The sequence below is a fragment of the Equus caballus genome, chromosome 2, assembly GCF_041296265.1.
Source record: "Equus caballus isolate H_3958 breed thoroughbred chromosome 2, TB-T2T, whole genome shotgun sequence".
Classification (NCBI taxonomy): Eukaryota; Metazoa; Chordata; class Mammalia; order Perissodactyla; family Equidae; genus Equus; species Equus caballus.
In genome coordinates, this window is record NC_091685.1 from 39,309,545 (window position 1) to 39,323,537 (window position 13,993).

Here is a 13,993-nt window from a genome sequence, read left to right on the forward strand (position 1 = left end):
GCGAGTGACTTCATTCCAGAAAGTGACAGAAGGCTCACTGGCACAGACAATCAACCTTTCTGAGAGTCTCATCTTGGAGAGATCATGGTCTCAGGCAGTGGGTTACTGAAGACAGAAGCCACAAGCCTTTGTGGGGCGCACAGAGGGAGGCTGCTGAGGAGGACCAGAAGACCTGCAGGAGGCGACACTCGGCCGTCCTGCTGTGGGTCTTGTGTATGAGCACCGCAACAACCATGACTGCCACCCAGCAGGAAAAAAACCAACCAACCAACCGGAAATGCACCCCAACCCTTCAAAAGCCAAGCTTCAATTCTGCAATCCGCGAACTTAGAGTTCAGTGAAGACTATCCAAACCTTGGGGTTCAAACAATCCTTAAAGATGCTATTTAGCTAAAGCACTCGAGCTGAAGCTCCCTTCTTGCTTCTTTGGACACACACACTCGCACACACGCACGCACACAAGGGGGGAAAGGAGAGGGAGAGAGACAGAGAAAGATCGGCTTCATTCGTGTCTTGGAAGGATTTGGGTCATGAGTTATAAACACTAAAAGCTTCCGCACATCCACTGATCTGAGTCATTTTAGATCTCAGCTACGCATGAAAGGTTGTAGAAATTGATCAGCTTTATTAAAATAAAAATTTAAAATCACAAAGCTAGTCATTCATTCTAGAGTGAGGTCTTCCCCTCTGCCTCCAGCATGTTTATTCCTTACAGAAAAGAGAACAACAGGAACAAGACCCAGGAAGGAGGGCCCTCACACCATGCCTTGCTAATGGAATTTCAAACCAAGGACAAGAGATGTTTTGGCCAGTCTTGGTTCCATGAAAAACTTACAAAAACAGCTTTTTAATACTCATATTTCATTCCCTTTTCTGAGACTCTCTCCCTCTCTCTTCTCACCCTGGTGCTGTGATCACGGTGCCCCCAGGGCTGTGGAGTTGGGTGCCTGCCTGTGGCTTTACTAAAAAGAAAAAAGTCCCAGGACCTTCTCCTTTGCTGTTGCCCAGGAAGGAGAGCATTCTTATTACGGATTTTTGATTTGTTAAAACAAATAGTTCTCTGGGATTTTTTCCTTCTAAATCAGCAGAGCCTACCAGTGCTTCAAAGTGATCCTCTCTGATAATAACCCAAGAAAAGCTTATAATGCTGGTGTGAGTGTGCAATAACGGGAAACAATTTTACCTCCAAGTTTGGCAAGACTGGTCACGAGAAAGCCAAGTAGATAAGACAGACAAAAAATAATTTGTGATAATCTAAGATCTTTAAAACAGGGGTGAGAAATAAATAAAAGACTGCTTTCCAGCCACTCTCCCACGTCTCTCTAAAGGTGGGGCGGCCCTGGTTCTGAGCACCCCAGCTCGCAGCTCCAGCCCGGGTGGACCCAGGGTACCCACAAGCCCCAAAGGCATCCCTCGTGAACACCTTCGATCTCACCTCAGTCCACTTTACTGTGAATACTCTGGTTTCCAAAACGAAGACAGAACATTCTTCAACTTTCAAGAAACACCCTTTTAGAGCGAGTACCCTGAATTAGACGTGTAGTTAGTGCAATAGAAGATCCAATATAATTTTATATTACTTTACAGTTAACAAACCTTTACACACATCACAGGCCCTGTTCAGAAATGCTCCTATATATTTACAGACACACGCTTGTACATATATACATGTTAACAAAATACAGGGCAATCTAAAAATTAGATTCATCTCAGTACACTTTTCTTTTTATGTTATTCAACCAATACCTTTTAAAAATTACTTCCCCATAACCTAAAGTACCATTCTCCCCCCGTCTCACAAATTAATATGGTTTCCACCGGTATCCCCCTCATCGGTTTTACTCTCCCTTGTCCTTGCTCCCATCCCCCAAGCCTTATTCCGGTCTGCCTCTAATTTAAGCCGAGCCTCCTGGCCTCTCTCCTCCTGATTGGTTGGGTTCTGTCTGGGAGCGTCTGTCTCGACAGCTGGATTTTTCAGGAGTCCAGCTCCAACTGCTCTTGATTTTCATTGAGTCTTAACATGAGTTGCTGTTCATAGTAAAGGCTCTTTGCATAGTTTATTTCTTGTGATAACTTGACAGCGAGGACCTCTGATTTCACATGGACCTGAAGAGCAGAACAGAATGAGTAACCTGCCCCTGAGTTGGGGGAACCAAGCGGAATCACAGAGCATGGGCAATTTAAATCCACCCAGGCAGCAGCTCCCAGCCTGGCTGCCGATCAGACCAGCATGGGTGTACTTTTAAGAAACAGATGCCCAGGGCCCTACGCCTAGTTAATGCTGATTCAAGGTACGGTGGGGGATTCCTGGAATCTGTATCTTCAACATATTCCCCAGGTGACTGTGTAGCCACCTGACATTTGGGGCTCCCTGCCACTGAGAAGCAGGTTCAGCTCCGAGGCGGCGAGGAGCTGCTGTGGGAACATGAAGCAAGGATAGGGGATTGGACCTTTGGGGTCACACTAAAGTCTGGCGATGGCCAAAGAGGAGGAGGCATCAGCAAACAGATCCCTTGAGACCCTGCTCATCAAGAACACTTCCTGTTCACTTGCCTCAAAAGGAGCAAAAGTGTAGCTGGGCTGGGTCCCCGCGACAACAAGGATCTCATTGGTCTGCTCACACTTTGGGGGGCTAACTTCATTCTACCAGCCCTAATGTAAGCCCCTGACTCTGAGGGAGCCAGCACGAGCCAAGCCACACCCAAGTGCATTCCTGAGCAGGTGGAAGGTCGAGGGAGAGAGGCCCAGTCAGGCTGGTTGCTATTTCTGATCTCTAGAAAGACTCAGAGATAAGCAGGGCCATTTTGAACGACATGTCATTCTCGAATGCAGGCCTGAAAATCCTAGCATACGAGGTGGAAAATGAGCAGGACTAACACCTGGGGTTCATGAAAAGCCACCAAGCCAGATCATGGCGAGAGACGAGCATCTCCCCACACACGCTTCTGCTGAGCCAGCAGTCCTTCTGAGCAGAGGCAGCAGAGCAGAGGGCTCCAGACTGCCAGCTCCAGAGCTGCACCACCTGGGTTTGAACCCCAGCTCCTTCTGGTGTTGGCTGTATAACCTGAGCAAGTCACCTGCCCTCACCACGCCCCCTTACCAGTCAAGGGGGACAATGGCAGCACAACATCAAATAACATATAAGAAGTACTTAGTGCCCAGCCTGGCACACAGTGAGCCCTTAATGAATGTTGGCTATTAATGGGAACATTATTATTTAAAAATCCCACCATAACAATACCTGCACCCTTTGGAGGCACAGCTTAAATTTTATTTACAAATATTTATCGAGCATTAACCCTGGGCAGGGGCCTATCCTAGATATTGCTTCTTTGTCCATTGTCATATAGGAGAAACAAGAAAGAAGCCAGTGTGTGCTCTAACACCCTCTTAGAGTCAGCTCCCCAAAGAGTCACATTTTAGGGATAAAACCCCGCAAGGATCATGCCAGTTGGTCCTCACAACTAATTAGCATTGGTACTACTACCCGCACTGCACCGATGGGTAACCGAGGCAGTGGTGTCGAGGACCCTGCCCAGGGTCATTAGTGGTAGAGCCAGGAGGGCAGCATCACCCGGTTAACCCACACTGAGCTCCTTCTGTGTGGAGGACTAGGGGGCAGTACCCCTGGGGATTACCAACCTAAAAGGAACCTAAAATGAATCCCTGGTGACAGGGTCGGTGCGCGGAGGTGCTCCAGGGCCTCCCTACCTCGGGCTGGGAAGACAGGCAGGTGCACTCACCATGGGCTTCTGGTGGGAAGGGCCGGGGATGGACACTCCACTGCTTGTGTTCACTGCCTTCTTGGTCACCTGCACATACACCTTCCCGTGGTCTTTGGAGACGAGGCAGTGATAGAGATCATCGTACTTGACCTCCAGGAAAATGGCCTCACGATCCACGTAGTCTCCACTTTTCAGGAAGTAAACCGCTTTGGAGGAGATGAGCACACAGTAGCTATCGATGTTCTCCACAGCAATGAAGCTGCGAAGGAAGAGGGGAAATGAGAAAGGCACGTGGATTTCACTGGTTTGGATCCTGGGCGCGGACATGGCACTACTCATCAGGCCATGCTGAGGCGCATCCCACATGCCGCAACAAGAGGCACTCACAACTATGCACTGGGGGGCTTTGGGGAGAAGAAAAAAAAAAGGAAGATTGGCAACAGACGTTGGCTCAGGTGCCGCTCTTTAAAGAACTAAACCAAACGGAACGAAAAGAACGGCACACGGGGCTTCGCCTCAACGCCCGGTGGCCGGCGGCTCCGGGCCACTGAGCCAGCAGAAGGGGGAGGGCCAGCCTCCAAAGGCAGGGCCTTGAGTCCAGGCGCCCTCACTTAGCACTCCTCGGCAGCTCGCTCGATCCCTGAGCCTGTTTCCTCCTCCGTAAATTAGGAACAGAAGGACGCTGGCCGCGCGGGCTGTAAAGCACAAGGCCCCTGACACGGGTGCTCAACACACGTGAGCTCATGACGGCGACCCACAGCATCAGCGAGAGAAACAGCTTAGATCCTATACTGTACTGCGTGGAGTGTTTTTCTTCAGTGAGAGTTTTCAGGTAGTTTAAGGCTTAGAGAAAATCATAACAATGCTTTGGTTGTCAAAGAAAACATAATGCTCTTAAAAGCTGACTGAAGTGGCAGCTGAGAAGTCCACCGCTAAGGCCGTTGGGGTAAACTCTGGAAGACACGGGCGGGCGGATGAAGACGGAGGGGAGGGCGCCGAAGGACGCAGGTTAGCGCGCGGGACAGTGAGCAGGTGGCCAGGGCTCCAGCACTTGCTCACCACGCCCACTCCCTTTCTGTCCCAGTTCTGACAAGAGGCCGCCAGTCTCTGCTCAGCAGGGCCAATGACAGGGAACCCACAGCCCACCACTGCACTTTCAGGAGCTCTAATAGTCACAAAGGGCCTCCTCAGGGACAGCTACGATCTTGATTTTCATAACTGAGCGTCATTACTTCCATGGGCTTGAAGGCCACTCAAAAAAAAAACTCTTTCCTCTTCCTCCTGGAGCTCACAGATTTAAAGTGGAAATTTATGCACGTCCGAGCTCTCAGCTCAGCCACTGAATGAGGGGCAGTGACCCCTGGAAGCCACTGCCACAGCTCTCCCAGGCCTGGCTGCCTCCACCGCGTCTTGTGACAGCCTTCCACAATGGGGCGGCAACGCTGAGGGACAGCGAGAGAGCACAGATGACGGCAGGAATACTAAGAGCTGACGACAGGCTGGCTGTCAAGCTGCGGTCCCCTGGGACTTGATGTCCTGGGAGGACATTCCAAACTAGTTGCTCGGAGCCCAGGCTCCACCTGGAGCTGCTGGGGGCCGGGATCCCAGGACAGCTTTGTTCTGGGGTCAGTAATCACCAAACACTCCGATGGCAGGGAGGCCTGCCTGCTGGTGGACAGGCTGGTTTCCTTCCAGACCCGAGCACGTGCCAGCACTTGCTCACCTCTGGGCTGAGGGAGTCCCCCACTCAGAACACATCTTGTCTCGCAGCCTCTCTCAATCCTGCCCACCCCGAGGAGTGACAAGCTCCAACTCTGCCACGAAACTTCCCCGAAACACTCCACACCACCCCCAATGCTGAACACTTACTTCTCACCTTCAAAAGCACTGCCAAACACTTACTCGTTCTCTTTACGTTCCCTGGATTGGTATCTCTAAGTAGCTGTGAGAGTGGGGTCCAGATCCTACCCCCACCATGTCTCCCTGAGTACCCATCACTAGTCGGCCACCCCCTAAGCACTCAGGAAGTGTCTGCCTGGTCTCGGTTGCCATTTTAACTACAGCCTCGCATAACAAAAATTGGGGTTTATTGTTCTAGTCTAACTGGTTGGCAATGCCAAGAATGTAGACTTGTAAAGGCTTAATGCCAAAATTAGAAATACCCAGCAGCTTTCGGTGCTCAGGCCACTTAGCACAGAATTTCCCACATCCCAGGCTGGACAGTACCAAGGGGGCAGCACTATCACTTAATCAAATTGTATGGAATCTAAAATAGCTGGTCCAGGGGAGGAAAAGAGGAGACAGCGAGAGACAGAGAGACAGACAGAGAGAGACGAAAACAGCTTCCTGACATAGAAAGGAAGCACCCAGGGCCAGCTAGAACTTGCTGGGAGACCAGCTTAAAAACTCAAAAATGGCCTACGGCTTCTGAGCAAAGGTGAGACCCCCAAAGTCGGCCACTGCAACCAGGGGAGAGCAGGAATGCGCCCTAGACACCCGCTGAGCTTCTTCTCTTTCCTCTAGTCCAGCACAGGACAGGGTGCTTGTACCCCATCACCCGCGCCCCCACTCTCACCCCATTTGGCACAGGCTGTAGCTGACATTTACGTATAGCCTCTAAGAGGGCCAAGGCCTTTCCATCCGGGCAGCTGCTCTGACACCCGGGCCAGAGTGGCTGACATTATTAGCGCACTTTCTATCCTGGAACACTTTTATAGGCTTTAAAATAGACTCCTTTCCAAGATGCCACAGATGGCGCAAGTCCTCAATCTGGGCTGAGCAACCTGGGGAGGAAGGGTGGCTCTGAGCTGGGATGCTCTCCTGTGCGGCGCTTCCCGCAGGGGAGGAAACTCAGGCCCAGCAGGCAGGGAAACCCGGCCAGGCTGGCTGCCTTCTTTGTGGCTCAGTCTCTCCATCTGCTAGAGATCATACTACCTGCCAGCTTCCTTCTCAAAGCCAGCAGCAAAGCCAAAAGATCTCACGGCCACACAGCAATGTGAGAGGAGAGGCCAGCTTTGTCAGTGTGCACAGACCTCTGTTCTCTGAGTCCAGGGGCCCCATTCACACCCTGAAGCTACTACAGACAATAACATGTTTTGGACGTTTACATAAAATGTTCTAAAGTCTTTTCAAATCAAAAGCAGATCAGAGCCAAGGGTACAACCAAGAGGAGGAGCAAGGGCGATAGTGAAGCCACAGCAGGAGCACGAGGGTCCCCTACCGTGGTGTGAGCAGGAACCTGGAGAGTGACTGTGCAGACAGCTGTCTCCATTCTCCTGACGCTCCCCCAGCCCTCCCACAACCAGTGACCCAGGCTTTGGGTTTCATTATGATTGCACACACACACACACACACACACACACACACATTTTTACAAAATCTAGAAAGCACATCAAAGAATAACTAAAACTGAGCTCCAGACTAGGGGTCCCCTCCTATAATGGAGACTGATCCCAAACTCGTCACCATGAGAGAAGGGCCAAAACTCATGGTGATGAGAGAAGCTGGCCACAGCAGAGTACTCTCAGCGCTCCTCCTTGCCAACCCACTCCTTCCCCTGCTCCTGTCTCCTCTGCAGCCATACCCTGCCCCCTCCCTGGCCAGCACCTGCGGAAGGCTTGCTCTCCACAGGCTTCCATTTGCTTGACCCGAGAAGCTCAGGGTTTCGCCAACAGAGCAGCAGTGGCTACGGCTGCACATGATCAGTCCAGACACTGGGCTTCCCTCTTCATCCCCCACAGCCACACTTCACGCAGGGCTGCTCTTGGCCCCTGAATGAGTGGCTATGGGGAGGCCCCGTGGGGTCACACAGAGGAAGAAAGCCAACAGGCCTCAGGTCGACCCCGAGTTCATCCTTCTATTCTTTGACCTTTATTAACTCAGAGGGACGGAGGGAAGATGAAAACATGTGGCCAGAAAACAAAGCTCCGGATAAGCTTTGTCCTTCAAATACAGAGAACTAGGGAAGTCACCCTGTGCTCTGCTGACACATTTTAGGTTGCTGTGGATACTATAATTGATTCTCTAACAAACAGGAGTTTTAGACTTCAGTTAAACGTTTTGCTCTTAACTCTCCTTTAAGGAGAGAAAGAGGACACCCTGCCCTAGGGATCAATGTCAGCAAGTTTCTTCTGAGAGAAAGGAAGCCTGAGGCATGTGGCGGACACTCTCCAAGATGACAAGCGCCAACAGTGGGTGCATCTGGCTAGTCCACTGTCACTAACAAGGCCCACAAACCACCAGCACCCTGGGGTGTTCTCAGCAACACCAACGGCATTATTAACAACAGCTTCAGCCCTCTCATTCTGGCAGGTAACAAAGTCTTCTGCAAGTCACACGGCCTGCATGCCATCATAACCAGCCGGCCCAGTCGGCTCTGCCTGTCGCTAGCCAGACGGCTTTGCTCAGAGCTTCCCTGCCGTCACGGGTAGAACAAGGATCATCATATCTAGTCTGCAGGGCCCCGTGATGATTAGAGCTCATCTACATGCCCAACACAGACAGAGGCTCAACCCACGGTGGCTGCTGCTATTTCTTCTGTCAAGAGCAGACGCCAAGTCATCCCAATCCTGTGGGAGGGCCCTCTCGCACGTCTACAAATCCTGGAGTCAGCAGGTTGGAGAAACAAGTGCCCCTTGAAGAACCCACATGGAAAACAGTTCAGGAGCGACTGCTCCTCAGGGAGAGAAACCCACCAGTAACTGTTTCATCCGCCCTCTTCAATTTGATTTCTTTCTTTTTCTCCTACTCTTTTATTTTTTTGCCTTATTAACTGTATTTATAGTTCTACACTCTACTTGCTTTCAAGTCATTTCAAAATCAGATATGGTCTGAGTTGTCTTACTCCAGGAGTGCTCCTACAATTGGCTCCTCCCCCCACCATGTGTCACCCCTCCAAGTCCGTCTGTGACCCCCCAAATCTGTGTCTTGGCCTGGTGTCACTCTGAGTGCTGGGCCCCTGCAGAATATCTCTGTGCACACGTCCCACAAGTCCCTGGAACTCAGCAAGTCCTCGGTGGAGCTGCTCTTCCTCCTCCAGGACCGTCTATTACAGTGCGGGCATCTCCAACCGACCAAACAGGCAAGAAGCCTGGAGCTTCTCAACCTCCTCTTCACTCGGAGTCTAAATTTAATCAGTCTGCAGACTCACTGATGCCACCTCCCAAACACCTCTCAGCTCTGTCCCCCTCTTTTCCTCTTCTCTGCCACCGTCTGTCTTCAGGCCTCTCTACCTTTCACCTGCATTACTCCCGGGGCCTCCTAACTGGTTTCCTGCCTCCAGTCTCTCCAACTCTCATCCATTTCTCTGTTGCCGTCAAGGATACATTTTTAAGATGTAATTTTGAGTGGGATCCTCTTCTTCAAAATCTGGCCACTGCCTAGAGCAGAGGCAGACTTGGCGTGGCTGCTACGTTGCGCTCTCAGAATCTGACCTTGTAACCCACCTTCCCGGCTTTCCAAACTCTGTTCCTTCCCTCCCACATATGTGCTGCCACCACACTTGGCTAATCCGAATTTTCCAGAAACGCCGTAACCCTTCTGCCTCCACGCCTTTGCCCATTACTCTTCTCTGCGTGCGTGCCTTTCTCTCTTCTCTCCTTTGCACATTTCTCCTCATCCTGCAGGACCGGGTCAATTGTCCACAGCCTTCCCCTGCTTTCCAGGCATAAATTAATCACTTCCCCTTGTGGTCCCATATCACATGGCTCACACTTCTATTTTAAAGGAAATCATATGTTACAGATAGTTGGTAATACTGTCTGCTTGCCCTGCTAAACTGTGAACTTGTCAAGGAAAGGGCAAATTTCTTACTGGTCCTGACTCATAGTGGGATTCAATGAATGTAGGTGTTAGGTAGTCTCAGAAAATGACAAGGAATTTACATTCCTTGTAAGGTCCAATGGAATTTGCCAGCACACATGCAACTTTGGATGTTGGGTACATTTTACCCAGCAGTGAAGTTAAAGAATTCTCTCAGAACTCTTGATTCAACTTACTAAAGATTTAGCAAGCCATTAACTTTTATCAGAGTAGCTGGATAATCCACCAAATGAAAGTTTTAATTCAGTGCCATATCAAAGAACATCCAATTCCCTACGTGTCAATAGTTATTGATAGATTACTTTCTAGTTTAGAAAATGGAAGCTAATGAATTCTATCTCATTCCTCAAAAGGACTGGTCTTGTGTCTTTGTTTTGAGACTGTATATGTTACTGTAAGGTTTATATTTATAATTATATGCTATTAGAATCAATACGATAACATGTGCTCAAAAAAAAATTCTGATCCCTATCTGCCACTTCTCAAGGACAGACAAAATATGAAATAGTATAAACAGTATGTTTACAAAGGGGGCGAGAAAGGAGACTTTTACTCTTGAGTTTATGTCTTTCTCTACTCTTTGTATTTACTAACCACATGCTTGAGTTTCTCTCACTAAAAAGAGAAAAAACTTATCTGGCTGGTGGGTGTATAGGCTATTTTTGTTTTCTTTCTTTATACTTTTATACTGTAGCAAAAAAACCTCATAGATGTCATTTCCTAAACCTACCTTTAAAAAATACAACCCAATTGTCGAATAAACTCCAGAAAACAGTATGCTCGCGCAGCTTCTCAGGTCGTGTGGGCTGCTCATGGGCATCCTTTTGAAAAGGTAAGAGCCACTTTAGTGCTTACAATGCTAGAATGCAGACTGTCTGTGATGAAGTATTAGAAATAAAATAGGTACCTTTTTTAATGAAAATGAGGGTTCTGGTTACAGATCAGACATTAGCTATAAAGAAAAATTAATTTAATCAGATAGGGCAAATTTTACTTTAACATCAGTTTAACCCAGGATCCTATTTCAAAATCAAAATTGAGAAAAATGGGAAGCAATGGTAATTCTGCAACATACCAGAGCAACATTTGATTCATCTGAAACTGAAGCCTTTTCAGACGGCCAGACCTTAAATCCTGTGTGTGTAACTATCTTTTTAATACTAATTAATTAAATAAAGAAAAAATTAAGTGAAATTTGATCTGGGAGAACAAAGTTGAAGTCACCACAGCACTGGGGACTTTGTGGGGTTTTCGCTACATCAGGAAGTAATTACACAATATTTTCCAGAAGTGAAACAGTGAGTCTGACTGGAAAACAATGTGGAAACGTTTAGTTAGAACGGTAGAGCAAGGTATTAAAGACCCTTTTAAGGGGTTAACTCTGAAGGAAAATATGCAAATAATTAGGTCTTTAAACATGTTTTTAATTACAATTCTAGGATAAAAGTCAGAGGTATAATTTGGCACTCATGTGCTTTTCCTGAAAACCCCTTTCTTGCAAAGTGATCATTCTAACGTTCACGTCACCGTGAAGACCCAGTCCGACAACCGAGGACACTTCAGAGAAACATTTGCCGGACTCCCTCACGACTTCTTCCTCGTACACTCAGGAAGGCCACGGTCACGTGGCTCTGCAACACTCACTGGCAAGACTTAACCCACGAACTGGGAGAGACACATGGTTTCCATCTTTAGAGTCAAAATTCATTCATGCCAGTATCTTTTCCCAGTTCATATGAACTTCAAGAGTTTCATGAAATCATTTTACAGGCTTCATTTTGACTCCAGTTTCTGTGGTCCTGTTTTCAACACACACATCTCACTGGGAACAATTCTGTGTTAGCTGTGCTACACAATTTCTCCCTCGTGTTTTTGGCACAAGTCATTCCACTGAAAATGAATTTCGCAAGGACCAGAGATGGTTTGACTTCAACAGGGGCGAGCAGGGGAGGAAATTTAAAAGCACAATGTACAATGATTTATAATCTCAGACTGGCCCGGTGGCGCAGCGGTTAAGTGCGCACGTTCCGCTTCCCAGCGGCCCTGGGTTTGCTGGTTTGGATCCCGGGTGCGGACATGGCACCGCTTGGCAAGCCATGCTGTGGTAGGTGTCCCACATATAAAGTAGAGGAAGATGGGCACGGATGTTAGCTCAGGGCCAGCTTTCCTCAGCAAAAAGAGGAGGACTGACAGCAGTTAGCTCAGGGCTAATCTTCCTCAAAAAAACAAAAAATAACAAAAAAATTTATAATCTCAACCTTTGACCAAAAACCCCCCAAAAGATAGAAAAATGAATACCTATTAATACAAATGCTAAACTGCAGCCACCCAGCTACCAGTCAGTAACAAATATTTACTGGGTGCTTCTTACGTGCCAAGCACTGGTGTAGGTACTGAGGATTCTTCATGAAGGGAACAGACAAAAGTCTGGCCCTCACAGGGCTGCCGTTCCAGCAAACTCCGCACTCTGTCCCGCTAGACCTGAGTCATGGCTCTGGGCCTCTGAGGTAAAGGCCAGCAGGTCCCTCAGCAGAGTGGCACAAAGGGCAGCTACGGCAGCACATCCTCGCCCGAGGCAGGCAGGAGCACAAGGCCTCCCCGGAGCGGACATGCACGGGGATGCTGGACACCGCTGTGGCAGCCAGCACCGAGGCTGGGCTAACACAGGAGCAGACCTACTCACAACACGTGCTTGGACTGAACTGCGTCTCCCCAAATTCCTATGCTGAAGCACTCACCCCAAGGTGACTATCTGGAGAAAGGAAGTGATAAAGGTTAAATGAGGCCTTCAGGGTAGGGCCCTGACCCATAGGAAGAGAGTCCTTTTAAGAGACACCAGGGATCGTGCTCTCTCTCTGCCACGTGAGGACATAGGGAGAAGGGTCACTCTCCAAGCCATAAACGGAGCCTTCACCGGGAACCAAACTGGCCAGCTCCTTGATCTTAGACTTCTCATCCTCCAGAACTGTGAGAAAACAAATTGTTGTGGTTTAAGCCATCCAGTCTCCCATATTTTGTTATGGTAGCCAGAGCTGACCTAGACAATGTAAGGCACTTACATTATCAAGAGAACCTGCAGGGAGTTTGGGTTACAAAAAACACATCCAGGAAGATGCCACTCTACCCAGCAGCAACACATGAATTCTGGATTTGATTTTTGATGTGCCCATTCAAAGACTGCTACCAAAACAGGAGATGAGGCCAGCCTAACACTGCTTCTGACTGTGACACTGCAGGCTCTCCTGAGAATTAACCTCCACTTCAGACACTCCTCCACCGGCCAAAAACCATTCCTGGCCCTCAGAACCCTCCCTAGCATGCTTTGTCTTACAGGAGATAAATAAACGTTAAAAGAAATCAAACTAGCATTTTGCTACTCATCCGGCATAACTAACCGCTTTCTTTGGGCTAGTGGTTCTAATACCTACTTAGGTTACAGAATATTTTATGCTAAAAAGGTCTCTGCAGAATGTTCTCAAACAGTGATACGCTGAATTCTACCATATCAACTAGCAATAACTTTACCAAATGAAAATACAGCAGGATCCCAGGCATGCAAGGCTCTGCATTCAAAGAGTAACAAAACAATCTCAAGAAAACCACATTTCCAAAGTTTCCAGCTACTAGTTGTTTGCTCTTTGTTTTATCTGTTTTGTTTCACTAGCATTCTGCAGCAAACAATAGAACATCCAAGTTTAAGAGTTTTACAGGGAAAAAACCCTTAAAATTGAGAACATTTTGTCAATTATCTTCTCTCTTTGAACTAAGTAGAAAGAGAGTACTGTTTTCTAGAAACAAAATATAAGGTCCTGCTTGGAACTCAGTTTGAGAAGCACTGGTTTGAGGAAAAGGCTGTTTACAAGCAGTTACAGCTAAGCCTATTAAACATTTGGGCCGAGGAATAGCTGACCAGTTTCAAGATCTGTCACAATGATACTCGGATCAGACAGAAACTTTTCAGACTCAAAGAAGGAAGAGACACGTCAACGAACCCAGAGGGTTGGTTTCCCGTGGCTCCAACTTACAATTCATCCTGAATGTTGTCTGTCAGTTTGAAGAGCTGCTCTTGCCCTTCTGCCTGGCTCTCGGAATAGCGGGGAAGCAGCCCCTGGGGCCCCGTGCAGCAGCGTGGTTTCCGAACCCTCTGTGCTTGAGTCCTAGATGGTCAACGGACAGAATGCAAAGAGGCTGTTAACGTTAAAATGATTTCCCTTCTTGTCTAAGATAAAAGCACTGCTTAATACAAGACACACTCTAACTTTAGTGACCAGAATCAAACTACAGCGTTACCTGTGAATGTACTGTAAGAGAGTGGTTAAAGACTCCAATTTTAGAGCAGAACCCTGTCTTTGCCATCTTCTAGCCACGTGATCATGGACAAGTCACTTAACTTCCTTAACCCTCAGTTCCAGTTTTCTCTGTAAAACGAGGTGATGACACCTACCTCA

General features: G+C 48.2%; 1 protein-coding gene and 1 non-coding gene across 10 annotated transcripts in view; both read right to left on the reverse strand.

The window, feature by feature from the left end:
* Nucleotides 1-605: 605 nt before the first annotated feature.
* VPS13D (vacuolar protein sorting 13 homolog D) overlaps nucleotides 606-13,993 on the reverse strand; it is a 253,463-nt gene continuing 240,075 nt past the window's right edge. For all 9 annotated transcript variants that reach the window (XR_011433300.1, XR_011433299.1, XR_002806312.2 and 6 more), the window contains 3 exons: nucleotides 13,571-13,702; nucleotides 3,744-3,984; nucleotides 606-2,106 (listed from right to left, as the gene is read on the reverse strand). Coding sequence is in view for 6 of the 9 variants with exons in the window: in XM_014737614.3 (XP_014593100.3) it covers nucleotides 1,975-2,106; nucleotides 3,744-3,984; nucleotides 13,571-13,702 (505 nt within the window). In the remaining 3 variants the exon portion in view is untranslated. The remainder of the gene's footprint in view (nucleotides 2,107-3,743; nucleotides 3,985-13,570; nucleotides 13,703-13,993) is intronic.
* LOC111772616 (small nucleolar RNA ACA59) lies at nucleotides 3,450-3,594 on the reverse strand. The gene has a single exon (XR_002806622.1). It is a non-coding gene; the product is annotated as a small nucleolar RNA ACA59 (small nucleolar RNA).